Source organism: Ptychodera flava, chromosome 10 (genome assembly GCF_041260155.1).
Source record: "Ptychodera flava strain L36383 chromosome 10, AS_Pfla_20210202, whole genome shotgun sequence".
NCBI lineage: Eukaryota > Metazoa > Hemichordata > Enteropneusta > Ptychoderidae > Ptychodera > Ptychodera flava.
In genome coordinates this window covers 17,036,657-17,057,333 of record NC_091937.1, presented here as the reverse complement: position 1 = coordinate 17,057,333, position 20,677 = coordinate 17,036,657, and the positions used below count along the sequence as shown (strand labels likewise).

Sequence of the window (20,677 nt, the reverse complement as noted above, 5' to 3'; positions counted from 1 at the left end):
GCAGCAAAATACGTGTTTCAGTTATGAATCTTCAGCAAGCCCTTGGATTCCCAAACATTAAGTTTTTCCTTCTGATTAACATATTCCTGTATTTGGATGGTGGCAAGATTGGAAGATGTCACAAAATAAATCAATCTGTATCTACAAAATGTATGGTACATTACCTTTATGGTAATGACTCTGGACAGAAAAAAATTATACTAAAGTGGAGAGCCAATGTTCCCATCAAAGTTCAGATATGTAAATTGTGCAATGGGTCTGAACATGTGAAAATTGTGATAAAATGGATGTCCAATTGCCACATCAGGTTGTATCCTAAACCAAATTTACTTATGTCTATATGGCAAATAATTTTATCCGTGTATCATATTTGACAGAAATGACTTGAGGAATATCACAAAAATGCAACAAAATGGCTGACTTACCGTTGTATCACACAACACACTGATATCAAGTACTAGGTACTTGTACATGTACCAATTTGGAAAGCTTTTTTTGCAAATTAGGGATGAATATGAAATAAACATAAGAATGGTCTGATTCAGGTAGATAGCAGTGTTAGTTACTTACGTTCATTTGTTTGTTATATCTTTTAGCCAAAATTGTCTTGAAAATATCTAAGCATTTTCCAACTTCAGGTCTTTCTTTTGGTTCAGAGTGTATCATTTGTTCAATGAGTAATCTCAACTCAGAAGGAACACTATGGAGTGGATGTATCTTGTAACATCCTCTGGTAATATTTCGTCGCAGCCCAACAAGGTCATCATTAAATGGAGAGGTGCTCTCAAAAGGATGATGTCCCCTACTTAAAATGTAGTGCAGGATACATCCAGCAACCTTTTAAGGAAAAATTTACAAATTAAGTGATACAATAAACCTTGGGATAATCACGTTCTTGAAAGACTACTAATGCCTGACTGTATGACTGGCCTTTAAGAAATCATGCATTAAATGTGCTAGCAATTCATACTTTGCTTACAGCAGATTTAACAGCTATTATATTACCATGCCCTGCCCATCGCATTTTGATTGGTTGAGCTGAACCACGTGACTGACCACAAATACAAGTAATGGTTTGTTTACATGCTCGTGAATATGAATAATAAGATTAACAACTCAAAGTATCGTAACTTTACAGCTCAAATGTAAATCATAAACAATTACAAAATAAAATGGAGCACTTGTAGGTCAAGTTGAGATACTTTTTTCTGAAAACATCTCAGAATTTGCCAATTTTTTACAGCGCACGTGACAGTGCGTCGCGTAGTGCTCAGTTTCTGGGGCCCAGTTGTCGTTTGCTCCAGGAATTTTCTCAAATTTTGAAGGTCTTCTCTGTTCACTTATAATATAATGGAAATAACAGACTCTGCTCTAAACAATAACGTTTACTTATGGGCGTGGGCTCAAGGAAAACCAAATTAACAGGCTCCGCTAGTCTTGCCCATTAATTTTTGGCTTTCTTCTTGCCCTTGCCAACAAATAAACGTTAATGGTCAGCGCATCACCCGTTATTTCTATAATATACTGATGTATATGTATTGGATGTCTACCTGGCAAAATCAATACATGTGTGACCATGGGAGACACAGTCTGACTACATAGGCAGAGTACTCATGTATCTGTATCGCAGATGTACTTGACCACATCTACCGTATACATATGTGACCATGGGAGACACTGACCACACAGGCAGTACGCGCATATATCGTATTGGATGTCTATACCTTATTATTCATATTCAAGGGGTTTGACTTTCATGTGGTTAAAAATAGTTCAGCTTGACCTAGGACTCCATAAATGTAGCAATAAAAAAGCTATATCAACATTCATACCTGTACATCACTAGATTTCTTGTACTGAAACTCACACCCAGTAAAAAATGCATCACATGCCTCTGGAGCCATCCATGCACAAGTTCCTGCAAACGTTGTCACTATTGTAGTCTTCCCAAGGTGTAAGACCTTGCTCACTCCAAAGTCAGCAACATGCAATTTTCCCATCACGTCTATGGATTAAAACAAATAAAGCTTTACATCAAACATTAAACCAGGAATTTTCTCTAGACTGACAGATGTGAAATTTGTATTCTACGTTGCTCTGTAAATTTCATAGGGTATTACTGTATGTAGATTACAGAGATTATGGCTCATTGAGAATTTTAGTATGAAATGACAACTTCATTTAAACAAACTCCATCTGCAATAACGTAAACATCTTCACACAAAGTGCCAAGTGAAATGTGCAGCAGTGCTCATGTATTTGCATTGGACAGATCAACACACAGGTACATACATATGTACGTAATTGTATGTACGAACATTACATACATTTGTACATACCGGTACATACAGACAGACAGACATACATTTAATACTCAGACACAGACAGACAGACAAGCAGGCATGCAGGCAGACAAATAGATGATGGATGCCAAATTATATTTACCAAATGGGATCTGAAAATATACCCGGTAGATCCAAATTGAAAAAGGCAAATTCCTTTAATAGGAAGGCATATAATGTCCATTTTGGCCAGACCTACACAGTACATAGCTCCAAGAAACATTTGTCTTGTGATACATGGAGCAAAGGAATCTATCACTTACCAATGAGAAGATTTTCCGGCTTAATATCACGGTGAATTATTCCTAATCCATGTAGATTATGAATTCCTTGGAGAAAATCACAACATAATTCCATGCAATAGTCACTTGTTAGTTGAAATGAGCATGTTGGCTGCTCTACCACTTCCTTTAGGTTATATTCACAGAGCTGTGAAGCTAGGTATGTGAAGTCCTCATCTTTTTCAACACAGATCTGCGGTAATATGTTAGCAACGACTTTGTTGTCTAACAGAGAGGAAACTTTCAGTTCATTCTCCATCAGTTTGTCTGTTTCTATTCTCTTAACTGCTATTGGCTGTCCATTATAACTACCAAGGTACACTTTCCCTCTGCTGCCTGAAGCAATCTGGTCTTCTTTAGAAAATTTGATTGTGTTGACTGTCTTCATTTTTCTTCCAGTCATCTTTAATATTCTTTGACTCCATCTCCCTCCCTGTAACAGTAGACAAAGTAATCACCTCATCTGTACACAATTAGGTCACAGTCCCTGCAGTAAGTAAAGTCTTCACATTGGATATTCATTATTAAAGTGCGAGCCCTGTTTAGCCATAAAATACAGGAGGCGAAATGCCCATCAGGTGCCCATCTTTGATTGTATTGTTAAACAAAATGGGAAACTGGCAGTGAAATGCCAGTCAGATGGCCATCTTGAATTGTCTTATGGAACAATAAAATGGCCATTGGTAGCCATATAATTGGATCTATTACAACAACAATCAACATTCTCATGTATGACTAAGGTCTATATGTCCTTGTACCAATTTGAAAGAAATCAGTTGAGACATGTCTGAGTTATGGCTCAAAACACAAAAAAAATCGTACCGAAATGGCTGCTATGACAAAGATCTGTGCCCTTGTACCCAATTTGAAAGAAATCGGTCCATCTTGGATCATATTACAACAAAAATCAATATGCATATGTACGGTATGACATAGATCAATGCCCTTGTACCAAAATTTGAAAGAAATCGGTTGAGACATGCCTCAGTTATGGCTGAAAATACAAAAAAAATCATGACAAAATGGCCGCCTGGCGGCCATCTTGGATCGTATCACAAAACCAATCAACGTGCATCTGTATGGGGTAGGGTACTATCCTTGTGAAAATTTTGATAGAAATTACCATGGCATGTCTGAGATATCTGCATGAACAGATGGACTCATGGATGGACAAACAGACGGACAAGACCCAATCTATAAGCCCCCTGGACTTCATCGGGGGGGGGGGGGGGACTAAAAACTGTGTCACTGCATCCTTTTTGCAATGTGAATACGATTAGAAACTAAATTTTTATTTTTCTTGGCCTCATACATGGGAGTCTATGGAGAACGACTTATACATGGGAGTCTATGGAGAACTGCCTTATACATGGGAGTCTATGGAGAACTGCCTTATACACGGAAGTCTATGGAGAACTGCCTCATACCGGTACATTGGAGTCTATGGAGGTGTAAACTTAAAAGTCCTCTAACATGCATGGCCAAATTTGATCTTATACCGGTACATGTGAGTTTATGGAGGTGTAAACTAAAAAGTCCTCTGACACGGCCAAATTTGATCGCATTGTGAAACAAATCGACATGCATCTGTATGGGGTAGGGTACTATATTTGTGCAAAGTTTGAAAGAAATTACCATGGCATGTCTGAGATATCTGGGTAAACGGATGGACGAACGGATGGACGAACGGACGGACATGACCTAATCTACGGTATAAGCCCCCTGGACTTCATCTATGGGGACTAAAAACTGTGTCACTGCATCCTTTTTGCAATATGAATACGATGAGAAACTAAATTTGTATTTTTCTTGGCCTTATACATGGGAGTCTATGAAGGACCATTGTGAAACAAATCGACGTGCATCTGTATGGGGTAGGGTACTATCCTTGTGCGCAGTTTGAAAGAAAATGACCATGGCATGTCTGAGATATCTGCGTGAACGGATGGACTCACGGATGGACGAACAGACGGACATGACCCAATCTATAAGTCCCCCCGGACTTAGTCCATGGGGACTAAAAATCCCTGCTTACGTACCAACCCTATTTTTAAAAACCATGAAATGGGTAATCAAGGGAAAGGTTAACTTGCTAATAAATGGATGTCAATACAATTTGTATGGGAACACTGAAATGAAATATGCTCATTTTAGTCACTTTCACTCATTGATAGTGCGCTAGCAGAGATTCAAAAACATGGACTCATATGTAGGCAGAACTTTATTTGGCACCAAGGTAAAGTTTCTCAGTAGCAGACATGTAGTTGACATGGCTGGCTATCAGGCAGGTGGATGCATAGTCAGAGTTGGCAAAGGAATGGGGTAAAGCTGTTTTCCAAATTTCCAATCCTTCTGTGACCAGGTGAAATGAAAAGACTTCAGAAAACTAGTTGTGCAATATTAGAATAGATCCTGGCCTGTCGAGGGGGGGGGGGGCCCAATGTTCCCAAGTCACTTCTGCTTTAGCACAATGTTTTGAATCGCTGCTGGCGCACTATCAATGGATGAAAGTGACTAAAATGAGCCTATTTTGGCTGTTTTTTCATATGAATTCTATTGATATCCATTAACAGTTCTAGATGATTACTTAAATATTCTATTAAAACGTTAAAAGTCAACAGATTTTGGTCAGATGGTTATGAGCTCCACAAAAATTTGTGGGAAAGATGGACAGATGGACCGACACATAAAAAAATATCATTAGCCAGAAGTGTACCTTTCGCACACAAGGCCCAAAATTACAATAAAATTGTGCTGTTCAGCAGGTACGGTAGAACAATAAAAGATAAGATTTCATGATCACTGTACCGGTACATGGTCTCTGTGCCAACATGGCTAGAATGTAGAGACACATTTCCTACAAGTTGAGTTTGAAAAAAAATGTGTACAGGCATAACTCAAAGAAACAGCTCTGGATGGACACATTGACAAACAGAACTAAATGTGTACGATCATCCAATTTCTGGCCCTCACCCTGTTTTACTTTCTTTTGAGGTGAATACAAGTCACATATCATGTACTATAAACAGGGAAAGGGACATCATCCAATCAGTCATAGGCAGGAAATATATTACTTTCAGATTTCTTAAGAGCACAGATACATGTAAAATGTAACTTGAAAGGACTGTAGAAACAATACTTTCCATTTTACCAGGTACAATATATACCACTGATCATTTCAAAAGGAGTGGTGAATGAATGAGATGATTTGACAGTATTATAACCATTCATTAGTTAAAAAGTCAGTGTTATCAATGGATGACTTACTTTTCTTGGGTATGGTCCACTTGGGAAACATACACCTAAAATATACAGGCCATTAAAAGTTTGTAAATAACTCAAAATAAACATTTAAAATACAGATATACTCAATGTCCACCTCTGAATGATGGCATATGTTGATAAAAATGGTATTACACTAATGTCATTACTTTGGCATCTTTTTTTTCAAAAACCAGATATGGACTGAAATGGTCAAGTTTTAGAACAAAATAATATACATGTATGTTGTGTAATTTTTGCCTGAATGCTTGCCATGGATGTACAATCAAACTCACATTTAGCAAATGAAAGATACACCAGTAAACAATATAGTTTTGTAAGAGGCATAGGTAACTAATCAATATTCCAATCATCCCCTATATATTGAAGAGTACACTTATACTGGCCTACCTGCTGAATGATACTGCTGACAGTTTTCAAGATCTTCTTTACAGAAGAACTCCTGGTCACATATATAACATTTCAACTTCACAACATTACATGTACCTGCATCTTGTTCTGAACATACCTACAAATTCAAGCACAATTACAGGCCCATGTTAGTAATACAGCCAGTGTCATATTGTAAGTAGTAGTAAATCATGATACTACCGGTACTGTTTCATTTTGTTATATTTTGCGAGACCTGAACTATTGTCAGAATACGTATATTGTTTTGGATTGTATGATTTCAAAGAATGTGTACCCCTGCAAATTTACCATCAGCATTTAAAAAGGTGTAAATTGATCGCATCCTTAGATGAATGAACATGACAACATTTCTGCTCAAATTGTCCCTGTAGTGGTATATTCACATTTTGAGTTGCATACATTTACACCCTTAATTGTTGCCATGGTAAAATGAGATGTGCATGGATGCAAAAGAATCTGATGAGTTTCCTAACTGCTGGGTAACAGATACTGAAGCTGAATTAACATTAGAATTTTTTTAATATAGCTTTGAGACAAAGCTTCCAAAATTCTTATACAATGACATACCACTGGTTCTGTCAGTGTCAAATCTATTATTGCAGCAATATCTTCCTTGGTATCTGCTATCGCAGTAATATTTTCCTTGGTATCTGTCATCTCACTGATATCTTCCTTGCTATCTGCTATCTTACTGTCTTCCTTGCTATATGCTGCCTTACTGTCTTCCTTGCTATCTGCTATCTTACTGTCTTCCTTGCTATCTGCTGCCTTACTGTCTTCCTTGCTATCTGCTATCTTACTGTCTTCCTTGCTATCTGCTGCCTTACTGTCTTCCTTGCTATCTGCTATCTTACTGTCTTCCTTGCTATCTGCTGCCTTACTGTCTTCCTTGCTATCTGCTATCTTACTGTCTTCCTTGCTATCTGCTATCTTACTGTCTTGCATGCTATCTGCTATCTTACTAATGTTTTCCTTGGTATCTGTAATCTCACTGATGTCTTCCTTGCTATCTGCTATCTTACTGTCTTCCTTGTTATCTGCTATCTTACTAATGTCTTCCTTGGTATCCGCTATCTTACTGTCTTCCTTGCTATCTGCTATCTTACTAATGTTTTCCTTGGTATCTGTAATCTCACTGATGTCTTCCTTGCTATCTGCTATCTTACTGTCTTCCTTGTTATCTGTTTTCTCATTGATGTCTTCCTTGCCATCTGCTTTCTCATTGATGTCTTCCTTGCCATCTGCTATCTTACTAATGTCTTCCCTGGTATCTATCATCTCACTGATGTCTTCCTTGCTATCTGCTATCTTACTGTCTTCCTTGCTATATGCTATCTTACTGTCTTCCTTGCTATATGCTATCTTACTGTCTTCCTTGCTATATGCTGCCTTACTGTCTTCCTTGCTATCTGCTATCTTACTGTCTTCCTTGCTATCTGCTATCTTACTGTCTTCCTTGGTATCTGTCATCTCACTGATGTCTTCCTTGCTATCTGCTTTCTCATTGATGTCTTCCTTGCCATCTACTATTTTACCAATGTCTTCCTTGCTATCTGCTATCTTACTGTCTTCCTTGCTATCTGCTATCTTACTAATGTCTTCCTTGCTATCTGCTATCTTACTGTCTTCCTTGCAATCTGCTATCTTACTAATATCTTCCTTGCTATCTGCTATCTTACTGTCTTCCTTGCTATCTGCTATCTTACTGTCTTCCTTGCTATCTGCTATCTTACTAATGTCTTCCTTGCTATCTGCTATCTTACTGTCTTCCTTGGTATCTGTCATCTCACTGATGTCTTCCTTGCTATCTGCTATCTTACTAATGTCTTCCTTGGTATCTGCTATCTTACTGTCTTCCTTGGTATCTGCTATCTTACTAATGTCTTCCTTGCTATCTGCTATCTTACTACTGTCTTCGTTGCTATCTGCTTTCTCACCAATCTTTTCCTTGGTAACAGTGTCTTCCTTGGTATCTGCTTTCTCATTGATGTCTCTCATGGTGTCTGATATCTCATCAGTATCTTCCTTTGTGTCTGATAAGTTTTCCGTGTGTCCCTTTGTATCTGATATCTCATTAGTGTTGTTCTTAGTATTGTCAACAGCTTCATTAGATTTGTATTCATAAGTTTGTCCAGCAACATAAACAACATTGGACTCTTCCTTGAAAGAGGTGCTGTTTTCTTTGACTTGCTTCTATGAATAAAACAAAAAAAGCATAATATGAAGTTAATCTAATACCTGCATGTGTTTCCTGTGATAAAAATGCACTGTTGTACTGATTAATTATCAGCTTTGGATTTCGGAACAGATAAAGAGAAACAGACTAGAAAAGGGTATTGTTCAAGGTGAGAATAGGTTGCATAATCCCCTCCATGTACGCCTCACCTCAGGTAGTTCTCAACTCTATTTCTGAAGAGTTCCGAACACGCACCCTTCAGTAGTTTCCACATTTTTGCCAGTTTTTTAGAGAAAGTATGTATGGCAAAGTTTATGTTGTTGTTGTTTGTCATATAGTGCTGAGCGAAATTGGCGTGCTTGCAAAAAAGGGAAAAGGTTTGAGCTTCGGGAGATAAGTTTTACCATGTTAAAATATACTGTCACATTTTTATGAATATATAGTGAGTGTATTTGAACCAAATTTGAAAGTCTTTTATCGATACTGTCTGATTTTATTCAATGGTTTACTGTCTGTCATATTGTCTCCTACACTGAGTTCACCATGGGAGGAAGTGTTTATGAAGCTGCTGATCATGTTTGATAGGCATGAAGCAGTGTTGGCCTTGAAAGCACACAAAGCAAACATGGTCGCTATGCAACATGCAGCACAACGCCATCGACTCTGAGACATCTCATCCTACGTTTCACATGTCGTGCAATTATCAACCACGCACAAAATTAGCCAAAAGTTTCACACCTGTGCTCATTTTAATGTGAAAAGGCCATAGTTTATCGAGACAACCATAACATCACACATAGTGCCGCGTTTCAAGTCTGTTTCTATTTGTCTGTGATTTCAGTTATATTCTACAGGCATCTAGTGTATCATGTTACAGCTAACTGACCCAAACCTCTGATTCTTTGAAAAAAGTCATGTGTGGAATTATCATCACATTGTCCATATTGGCTAAAAAGCTACGACACAATTCAATTAGAATTATCTTATTCTGTTTTGCTTGCATAAAGGATGTTGAAATTTGGAAAGAAAACACAGAATATAAACCAAAACCTTATGTATCTCTAATGTCGCTTCTTGCACAAAATGTAAGTTAACTAACATTACCATAGAAGCTCACTAAGCACAGATGACATCAGAATCAGTTTTGCATTTGGCACCCAAAAGATATGCTTCAGCAAATGTTAAAGTTGAACTTAATTTGCGTAAATTTTGTGTTATGAAAATACAAGCAATATCTATACTCCTACCTCAACTTCCCATGGTAGTTTTCTTGGCCCATAGTCATACTGGATTTCATCACCATCTTTGATGTCATTTAGTGCAAAGAGGGCCAAGTATGGCCTACCACCAACTTGTATTACTCGCATCTTTGCATTTGGCCTTTTTCTCTCATGATTCACCAATCTTCCCAGGCAAGGGCCTTTAAGAGGCTCAGATGTACCATCCACACTACATATTAAAATCAAAGTAAGACCTAAGTAGGCATTGTGTACAAAACTAAATATGCTAACTAAGGATGTCCGCAATCCTACACTGAAGTATTATCATCAAATACCTTCACTGTGAATCAAAGTTGGTCTTCCAATTTTTAAGAGATTTTCTAATTACATAAATCATTAAAGATCCATTTGCTGTAACTTTGGTCATTTTTTAATTTTCTTTGTTCCGTATATCATCATTCTGCAGTTTCTGGTTTGAATCCCTGAACCATGGAGAAATTCCAAATATTTAGCTCATAAATAAACCCTATATGAGTATAATCTGCATTGATATTGTTTAAATTTTGTATTCAGGTCCGGACTAGAATACATTTATCAACAATAACAACGGTCATTTCACATGAACAGGCTGTGTTGGCAAGCAGGACACCGGGCATTGGTCATGATGATTGTATTATAGTAAAATTCTACAGTTGATACATTGAAACAGAGTAGTGAAAAATTAATCAATAGTTACAGCTAATGTCCCTTTAAATATAAAAATGAGCGATTTATTAATAGGCTATTACTACCAGACTTTGAATGTATTTAACGCCAAATAACTGATTTTTCAGCTATTTTTTCAGTAATTTTGTTCTGTACTCAAGATTCCCATTTCACTCCTGATAGTGTGATGAAATGCTTTGCCCGCCACACAATGCATGATGTGTGTGAGGGATATTAGCATTTATTTTTGCTATGTGTATTAATGAATATTGTTCTGGTATTCAAAGGTGACAATAATGGTTGATGTACATGAACAGTGTTCTTATGGGGATATCAATTTTTCTGAGTCATTTTGCCTTGCTGATAAAAATATGATATATCTTGTAGATCTGTCACACATGTGGAAAAAATAGAACACTGAAACTTCCCCATTAAACAAATACTTTCAAATCTTGAGTCAAGTTTTGTTTCATTTTCACCTCATAATTTTTTTTAATTTGAGTGTTTACATGAATGTTTCTTTTTTTATGGGTTACAATAAATTAGTGTATATTGCACATAGGCTGAAAGCATGCATGCATATATTTATACATACTTACATATATGGCTGCTACTAACTAACCCAAAAGGTGCTCTTCATTTTATACATGTATACATGTAAAGATACTTTAGCCTTAAAACATTTTGATATTGGGACAACAAGGGCAGTGACTTACCAATATGTTTTTCCCTTGAAAGAAAAAAAGTATCTGAACACACTAGGAATTTCCTCCTCTCTTTTTTCCCCTTCTTCCTCACTGATGAGTTCACCTGGATAAATCAACAGAAATGATCCTTTTTCGAAGGGCTTCGATGCAAAAACACCCCAGCCTGAAATGTAACAAAGTGTCAAAGTAGTACACTGAAGTAACACAAAGTGAACATCAACCATTGGATTCCAATATTTTATGAGCATGTTGTCAATTTGTAGACTGTTTCATGAAAACCAAATTTACTTCAACTTCTTAACCCTTTTACAAGTATCTTTGGCGGCCTCCCCGGAAACAAATTTTTGAAAGAAAAATCAACTAGCAATTGGTTAACAAGTTTATGGACATTTCTGTTGGATTCATACATCTCAGAACAGGGAGATACTTTAATATATAATATTTTGCTATTTTGTGGATATTGTTTTTTGAATAACATTTGAAAAATGGACTCAAACATTAATTTTGATTCAAAAATTAAGAAAAATATTTACTTAACAGTTAAATTCATGAGAGTATTTGAAATGTATGAAGATCATAAGCACTGTGGGCTGGAGTTAGGCAATCTGCAACTTATGTGGGACGTGATGGTCATTGACATACCGGTACATCAAAAATGGAAAAGTACACAACTTCAAGCTGCTTTTTTATATCACCTAGCTGGACAGTAAATTTTCTAATTACCCAACAAGTTCACTGATGATATTGAGACTTTGATTGGTTATTAGCAAGCCAGTTGTGTAATTCACCTCAAACTTGATATCTGATCAGGCAGAAGTAACTCCAGGGGTGGCAAGTTGTAAACACAGACACTGACAGCTACAGTGCATGCAGTGATAGCAACAACCAATTTGAGACACTCAAAGCACAGTCACGTAAGATCTATTCCGCTCTCAGACTATGCGCCCATAGACGTGTGTATATATGCCTGAGAAAAAAAACAAGTCAGGAAATTAAATGGCTATTTCGTACAGGCTCCATGTCATCTTCAACATTCGACTTTACTGTGAAAAGTAGCAAGTTCATCTATTATGTAACCGTCGATCGTTTCCTATTATTCTCAAAATTCATCCATAGCAGTGTTCTCCCCAGGATTTTTTGAGAAGAGGGCGAAGACGTGGTGCGAAGCACCACAAGCGACCGCGTTAGCGGTCGCGGGGGGAGGTCAGGAGGGGGGTGTCCCCCCTCCTGCCGTTGGAGCTTTTGAAAAACAGCGATTAAAATGGTGTTATTTGGTGGCACTTGGGGAGTATTTTTTCAGATTTTTTTCGTATAAAAAACTCAAAGGAAAGGAGATCTGAGACAGTGTATCATAACTTTTATTACAGTTCACTGATTTCAATTATGAAGATTTCATTTTTTGAAAACGAAAACGTAGCGAGAGACATACATTTATTCATCGATGTCAAAATTATCACCATAACACTCAGGTTTGGGGAGCATTTTTTCAGATTTTTTTCGTACAAAAAACTCAAAGGAAAAGAGATCTGAAACAGTGTTCCATAACTTTTATTACAAACGAAAACATAGCGAGTCTAGAGACATACATTTATTCATCGATGGCAAAATTATCACCATAACACTCACGTGTTCTCATCCTGATACAAGTCCGACCGAGCCTAAAATTAGGTTGTTTTGCTTTTGGAAGGAATACACAAACGAAATTCTAACCTCCTATAAAACTTCAGTGTACTCTGCTGTCCTTGGTTACCCTCCAGCTCCTTGCCATGTTTACTCAGCTAAGTCGGTTACCTAATGCACGGTCCCTATGGAGGGACCGTGGCTAACGTAACGTTACGGACTGAGCCATGCAAATATGGCTGCCTTCGATGAGTTGCACATGGGCTTATGATCTCGGATGACATCACAAACTCGCGAGATTTGCAAGATCGATGAGAATTACGTTTGCAGTCTGCAGGATCGACGCTCACGCTCGCATTTTGCTTGTAAATCACTGTCAACTTTTTTTCCCCGTACATTTTATTGTTTTATTTTTCAAAAAAATAAATCTTTTTCATTTCTGGCAAGGGGGCGCTCGGAATTTACAAGAGGGCGCCACGCCCCTGTTACCTTATTCAGGGAGAACACTGCATAGTACTTAATTTGCTTCAAAAACGCTCGTTTCGTGTGATTTTCGGACGAATTCGACGGGTACATTGCTAAAACATAAGAGTGAGCAACATTCCGGTCACCTCACAGTGAACGTTGGGCACCTCCACTTTAATGATGTTAGTGCCGCGTATCCATGAGGGGTGACTGGAAGGTTGTTAACGCCTTATGTTTTGGCGAGGTGTCTTCTGAACTGGGCAGAAAATCACACAAATATTCATACCTGATACTTCATCTGCTTACAAAATGCTCATTTTGTGTGATTTTCGGCCGAGTTCGAGAGACACCTCGCCAAAACATAAGCGTGAGCAACATTCTAGTCACCCCTCATGGGTAGGTGGCACCAACGTCAGTAAAGTGGAGGTGCCCAAGAGGTGACTGGAATGTTGCCCACGCTTGTTTTGGCAATGTGTCTGTCAAATTCGGCCGAAAATCACATGAAACCAGCGTTTTTGAAGCAAATTAAGTACTACCGTAGGTATGAATTTTGAGAATGCTAGGGAACGATCGACGGTTACATGATAGACGAACTTGCTACTTTTCACAGTAAAATCAAACGTTGAAGATGTCATGGTGGAATAATCCCTATAGGAAATAGCCATTTGGTTTCCTGACTTGGTTTTTTCCCAGGCATATATACACACATCTATGGGCGCATAGTCCGAGAGTGGAATAGATCACACGTGACTGTGCTAAAAGTATTCAACAGGGTAGTACTGTGTACCAATACAAAAATTGTTGAACAGAGTGATAAAAATGAGGCAATTATATGACAAACACATCAAGTTCTGCTGAAAAGCTGCCGCTGCACAAAAAATATTTCTGTGAACTGAGTGGACAAAGTCTGATTGAAAAGTCCCACCCTAGTACCCTTCCACCACTTCAACTTTCAATCACTTTCCTAAATCAAAGAAATTTAGGAAGAAAAAAAAGGAAAAAAAAATACATTCTCACGATTTCCATGAACTGCCAGTATTCCTTGACGACAATTATGTTGATACTAGTGTCATTATTGACAAACGTAGCGAAAAGGCAGCAAACTCAGCGACGATTTAGAGCTTGACTGCCACAGAATTTTATTTTGCCTATAGAATCCAACAAGTCCGCTGGCCTCCGTACCTCCGAGTGGGTCGGAGCATGGATGGTGGTCTATTTTTTACATCATGGTTGGAGGTACGGTGGCAAGCGGACGTGTAGAATTCTCACATTGCACTGGCAGTGGTATTTTACATCGCTATCTAATCAAACAAATATGGACGATGGATCAGTGATATTTTGGTGCATTCTGTGAAAACAAAAACAGAGCAGTGAAAGTTGTAATAGTCACCGTCAAACCTCTCCATAGATGATAGGAAATCCGCTTGAAACAAATAAAAATGCATTTTTAAGGATGAGAACCAACGCAACGTTGTCATGGACGAGCCGGATCCAGTGGCAGACATTTTTTACATTGCATTATGGGAAGTATACCTGAGGTCATGGCCCGGGTCATTCCTGCGAAACGTTGTATGTACGTACATATGGATAGCATCAGATATCAATAAGGCAAGTAAATCACCAGGTCCAACAATCAACAACGAAAACAACATCTCAGTTTAAAAATTAAAGTCGAGGTGGTTGAGCAAGATCGGAAACGACATCCTCGTATACTAGCAAACAACAGAAGATCCTGTCAGAATTTCACGAAAAAAGCACTTTTGTATGCCTTTCAAGTATCTTACGCTTAAACTTGTAAAAATTAGCAATTTAGGCCTACATCACGTAAAAACTTCCGAAATGATGCGAGGAGAATGACCATGTTTTCCGGGGCAATTTACACTGTCGGAATGACTGTAAAGCTTATGCTATGCTAACGGCGGTCGTTACATTTAATTCTTAATCTTGCGTAATGAGCGCATAATGAACCCTTGCCCGTCTAACATTTCATGTACGCGGTCATTTCATGTCAAAATGGCTCAGTTCAACGCACATGTACGGTTTTAACTGCGTTTGGTCTAGAATTTTCGATGGGAAAGACTTTGAATTAGTTTCATCAAAGAGTTAAAGTAATGCCAAAACGTACAAAGCTGAATGAGTTAAGTCCTGAACTAATGCCAGGGACACAGAGGGCTTCATCAATTCCAAAGTGAACACTAATTGTCGATATCTTCCGGTGATGAAGACCAGAATGGCGACAACTGAATACGCGCGCAAACATACGGGCGCGAACTTTTTTAGTGTAAATATCGTGCGAGCACAGGGAAATAGGCACTGTTTGTCCCAAATTAGGCCTACCAGTTACAAACAATTTCTTTTCCTTTCCTAAATGTTTTGGTTAGATATCGACTCAAACATCGGATATAGAAGGGTGTATAAAAATTACGATATTCATTCGATTCATTCATGTTCCAGTTCCGTAGACTACGACTTACCTAGTCATTTTGTATGGTAGCGACAGAAATAAGTAACACCCATGATATTTCTTTTCGAAATTTCAAACAGATCAACAGATCATTAGGGAATTAAAACAGTGGGCTATAAAGTCTAGAACAGCGAAAAAATACTTCAGTCCCGGAGTACTTGCTCATGACGTACATATTGCTGTATTATTAAGAGAAACTAATATACGACATGACATTACCTTTCCAAAGTACAATTCTTTTGTAAAAGCCGTCTTGATCCTTTTCATGGATGTGTCTTGCTGCTACTTCATCAGGGGATAGACAGCGATGACGTTTTCGTAGACCGCGAGACATGGCTATACTGCTGGTACTCATACTCCGACACTCTAGACACACTGTACAGGAATGTGTAGCGCGACAAAGTGAAAAGCATGCTATCGTTTGCGCTCTGAATTGTGGGTAGGCATATCCGGGCACATATGTGGTCTAATGGTTTCGCCATCTCTGCACTTCAAGAGACTAGATAAACATCACGTTCTCGTCACGAGGTATATATATATATATATATATATATATATATATATATATATATATATATATATATATATATATATATATATATATATATATATATATATATATATATATATATATATATATATGTGTGTGTGTGTGTATATATGTGTATATCAATCAATCAATCTTTATTATACTCAACTCACACTAGCAGAGAGTGTGGTATGGTACATTCCAAAATTGGACAAAGTACAAAACTGAACACTTTCGAGAGGACAACAAAGTATCCAAGTTGTACAATAAGCAAACTGTTTAACAGTGGGAAGGCTACTGGAGGGTCAGCACAAATCAGTGTTCTTCAAGAATATAGCAAGATCTAGAAAATTATACTCCATAACCCTTTTAAGGGCCGTTTCTTTTTGTGTGACACTGGAAAAAGTGGAGCAATCTATTCCACTTTCCTGTAACAATAAAACTCGTTCAGTGATAAACTTTTTACATGAGAATAATAAATGAAACTCATATATATATATATATATATATATATATATATATATATATATATATATATATATATATATATATATATATATATATTATTCATATGTGCTTTTAAATTATTTACCTTTCAATCCGTAATCGCAATCACCGAACCATGAGCAGTTAAACCAAAATGTCAATGCCATCGCGTTGTACAATATACAAGTTAACATTGTAAGGATTGTGTATATGCAAGAGCCTCAAGTTTGTAAAGCTAGAAAACTTAAATGTTTTTCACTTTGTACCGTGCGTGTAATCACTTTCATGCCTTCACTTTGATACATATGTTCAATATATCAATGAACGAAAAAGTCAAAGACAGCTCGTCCTGTATCATTGACTTTTGATTTTTGACATGTATCGTCTCATTTTTGTCCTTGTTTATTACTTACCATGCATACTTTTCTATTTTGCTAAATACCTGTAGGTACTTTTTGTAAGATTCAATATGTAGAATAGAACGTTTCAAAATCTTCCTTTTTTAAATTGTCAACTTTAGCAATATGTCACGCTGCCTTCACTTTACTTTAACTTACTGAACTACCTAAACTCATGTCAGTGGCAAAAACGCACCAAGTTGCTTTTTTGTTTGTCGATTTGATTTTGCTTTCTTTTCTTTTGGTAAATAATACACAATCTTTATCACTAAATAACTCTCTGCGATTGTAACTTAGGTAAATGAGTTAGAGGGTCAATGTTCTGATTATACCATCTGTTTGCTTGAATACTCTCATTGTCATAGAACACGGAAAACACTGAAAATGCGATAGTTGTTGAGAGTTTAGCATTTTAATTGAATTTTAACTATACCCTTGTTGCATATTTTATGCTACAAACCGCTGCACAAAATTCCAGCTCATGGCAATACAGTGTCAATGCCATTGCTTTATACTATACACAAGTTAACATTGTAAGGATTGTGTTTTTGCAAGAACCACTAATTGGTAGAGGTAGACAACCTACATGTCTTTCACTTTGTACTGTGCGTCTAATTACTTTCGTGCCTTCACTTTGATACATACATATGATATATCAGTGAACTAAAAAGTCAAAAACAGCTCGTCCTGTATAATTGATTTATGATTTCTCTTTCCAACACATGTCATGTCTCATTTTTTTTATTGAGTTACTCATGGATACTTCTGTACTTAAAAATATGCTTACAGATACCTTGTAAGATTCACCCTGTGGAGTAGAAGCTAATAAAACTTACGTTTTCGAGTTGTCAAAGTTGGCATTTTGTCCCAGTACCTTCACTCTACTCAATATATAGACTCACACAACTCATGTCAGCGACAAGAACGCACGGAGTAGCGGATTTGTTTGTCGACTTTATTTAGTTGTCTCTTGTTTTGGTAGATACTACACAATCTTTATCGTTGAACAACTCTATACGATTGTAACTTAGGTGATTGGGATAAAGGGTCAATGTTCGTATAATTCCATCTTTACACTTGAATACTCTCACCGTCATTAGACACGGAAACACACTGAAAAATGTTATGGTTGTTAAGAGATTAACATGATAATCTATCACCTGTATTCTAACTTTGTTGAGTTTTTTATGCTGAAAAATCTCTGCATCAAACTTAAGCACATGGCAATATAATGTCGATACCATTACTTTGTACTATATACAAGATTACATTGTAAGGATTGTGTATTTGCAAGAACCCCTAGTTTGTAAAGCTACAAACTTAAATGTCTTTCACTTTGTACCGTGCGTGTAATCACTTTCATGCCTTCACTTTGATACATATGTTCAATATATCAATGAACGAAAAAGTCAAAGACAGCTCGTCCTGTATCATTGACTTTTGATTTTGTCTCATTTTTGTCCTCGTTTATTACTTACCATGCATACTTTTCTATTTTGCTATATACCTGTAGGTACTTTGTAAGATTCAATATGTAGAATAAACGGTTTCAAAATCTTCCTTCTAAATTCTCAACTTTAGCAATATGTCACGCTGCCTTCACTTTACTTTAACTTACTGAACTACCTAAACTCATGTCAGTGGCAAAAACGCACCAAGTTGCTTTTTTATTTGTCGATTTGAATTTGCTTTCTTTTGTTTTAGTAAATAATACACTATCTTTATCACTGAATAACTCTATGCGATTGTAACTTAGGTAAATGAGTTAGAGGGTCAATGTTCTGATGATACCATCTGTTTGCTTGAATACTGTCATCGTCATAGGACACGGAAAACACTGAAAATGCGATAGTTGTTGAGAGTTTAGCATTTTAATTGAATTTTAACTATACCCTTGTTGCATATTTTATGCTACAAACCGCTGCACAAAACTCCTGCTCATGGCAATACAGTGTCAATGGCATTGCTTTATACTATACACAAGTTAACATTGTAAGGATTGTGTTTTTGCAAGAACCACTAATTGGTAGAGGTAGACAACCTACATGTCTTTCACTTTGTACTGTGCGTCTAATTACTTTCGTGCCTTCACTTTGATACATACATATGATATATCAGTGAACTAAAAAGTCAAAAACAGCTCGTCCTGTATAATTGATTTATGATTTCTCTTTCCAACACGTGTCATGTCTATTTTTTTTGTTTAGTTACTCATGGATACTTCTGTACTTAAAAATATGCATACAGATACCTTGTAAGATTCACCCTGTGGAGTAGAAGCTAATAAAACTTACGTTTTCGAGTTGTCAAAGTTGGCATTTTGTCCCAGTACCTTCACTCTACTCAATATACAGACTCACACAACTCATGTCAGCGACAAGAACGCACGGAGTAGCGGATTTGTTTGTCGACTTTATTTAGTTGTCTCTTGTTTTGGTAGATACTACACAATCTTTATCGTTGAACAACTCTATACGATTGTAACTTAGGTGATTGGGATAAAGGGTCAATGTTCGTATAATTCCATCTTTACACTTGAATACTCTCACCGTCATTAGACACGGAAACACACTGAAAAATGTTATGGTTGTTAAGAGATTATCATGATAATCTATCACCTGTATTCTAACTTTGTTGAGTTTTTTATGCTGAAAAATCTCTGCATCAAACTTAAGCACATGGCAATATAATGTCGATACCATCACTTTGTACTATATACAAGATTACATTGTAAGGATTGTGTATTTGCAAGAACCCCTAGTTTGTAAAGCTACAAACTTAAATGTCTTTCACTTTGTACCGTGCGTGTAATCACTTTCGTGCCTTCACTTTGATACATATGTTCAATATATCAATGAACGAAAAAGTCTAAGACAGCTCGTCCTGTATCATTGACTTTTGATTTTTGACATGTATCGTCTCATTTTTGTCCTCGTTTATTACTTACCATGCATACTTTTCTATTTTGCTATATACCTGTAGGTACTTTGTAAGATTCAATATGTAGAATAAACGGTTTCAAAATCTTCCTTCTAAATTCTCAACTTTAGCAATATGTCACGCTGCCTTCACTTTACTTTAACTTACTGAACTACCTAAACTCATGTCAGTGGCAAAAACGCACCAAGTTGCTTTTTTATTTGTCGATTTGAATTTGCTTTCTTTTGTTTTAGTAAATAATACACAATCTTTATCACTGAATAACTCTATGCGATTGCAAGGTAAATGAGTTAGAGGGTCAATGTTCTGATGATACCATCTGTTTGCTTGAAGACTCTCATTGTCATAGGACACGGAAAACACTGAAAATGCGATAGTTGTTGAGAGTTTAGCATTTTAATTGAATTTTAACTATACCCTTGTTGCATATTTTATGCTACAAACCGCTGCACAAAACTCCAGCTCATGGCAATACAGTGTCAATGCCATTGCTTTATACTATACACCAGTTAACATTGTAAGGATTGTGTTTTTGCAAGAACCACTAATTGGTAGAGGTAGACAACCTACATGTCTTTCACTTTGTACTGTGCGTCTAATTACTTTCGTGCCTTCACTTTGATACATACATATGATATATCAGTGAACTGA

The 20,677-nt window shown here is 36.9% G+C and overlaps 1 protein-coding gene across 6 annotated transcripts in view; it reads right to left on the bottom strand.

Moving 5' to 3' along the window:
* Window positions 1–14,731, bottom strand: part of LOC139142128 (uncharacterized) — a 35,254-nt gene extending 20,523 nt beyond the window's left edge. Inside the window, exons 1-9 of one of the 6 annotated variants that reach the window (XM_070711963.1) lie at window positions 14,600–14,731; window positions 11,134–11,287; window positions 9,740–9,941; window positions 6,884–8,509; window positions 6,296–6,413; window positions 5,891–5,925; window positions 2,606–3,056; window positions 1,833–2,005; window positions 571–837 (exon numbers count right to left, since the gene is read on the bottom strand). In XM_070711963.1, coding sequence (XP_070568064.1) covers window positions 571–837; window positions 1,833–2,005; window positions 2,606–3,056; window positions 5,891–5,925; window positions 6,296–6,413; window positions 6,884–8,509; window positions 9,740–9,941; window positions 11,134–11,287; window positions 14,600–14,714 — 3,141 coding nt within the window. In that variant the 5' untranslated portion in view covers window positions 14,715–14,731. The remainder of the gene's footprint in view (window positions 1–570; window positions 838–1,832; window positions 2,006–2,605; window positions 3,057–5,890; window positions 5,926–6,295; window positions 6,414–6,883; window positions 8,510–9,739; window positions 9,942–11,133; window positions 11,288–14,599) is intronic. The other 5 variants (XM_070711958.1, XM_070711959.1, XM_070711961.1 and 2 more) reach the window with 5 other exon arrangements.
* Window positions 14,732–20,677: the final 5,946 nt, after the last annotated feature.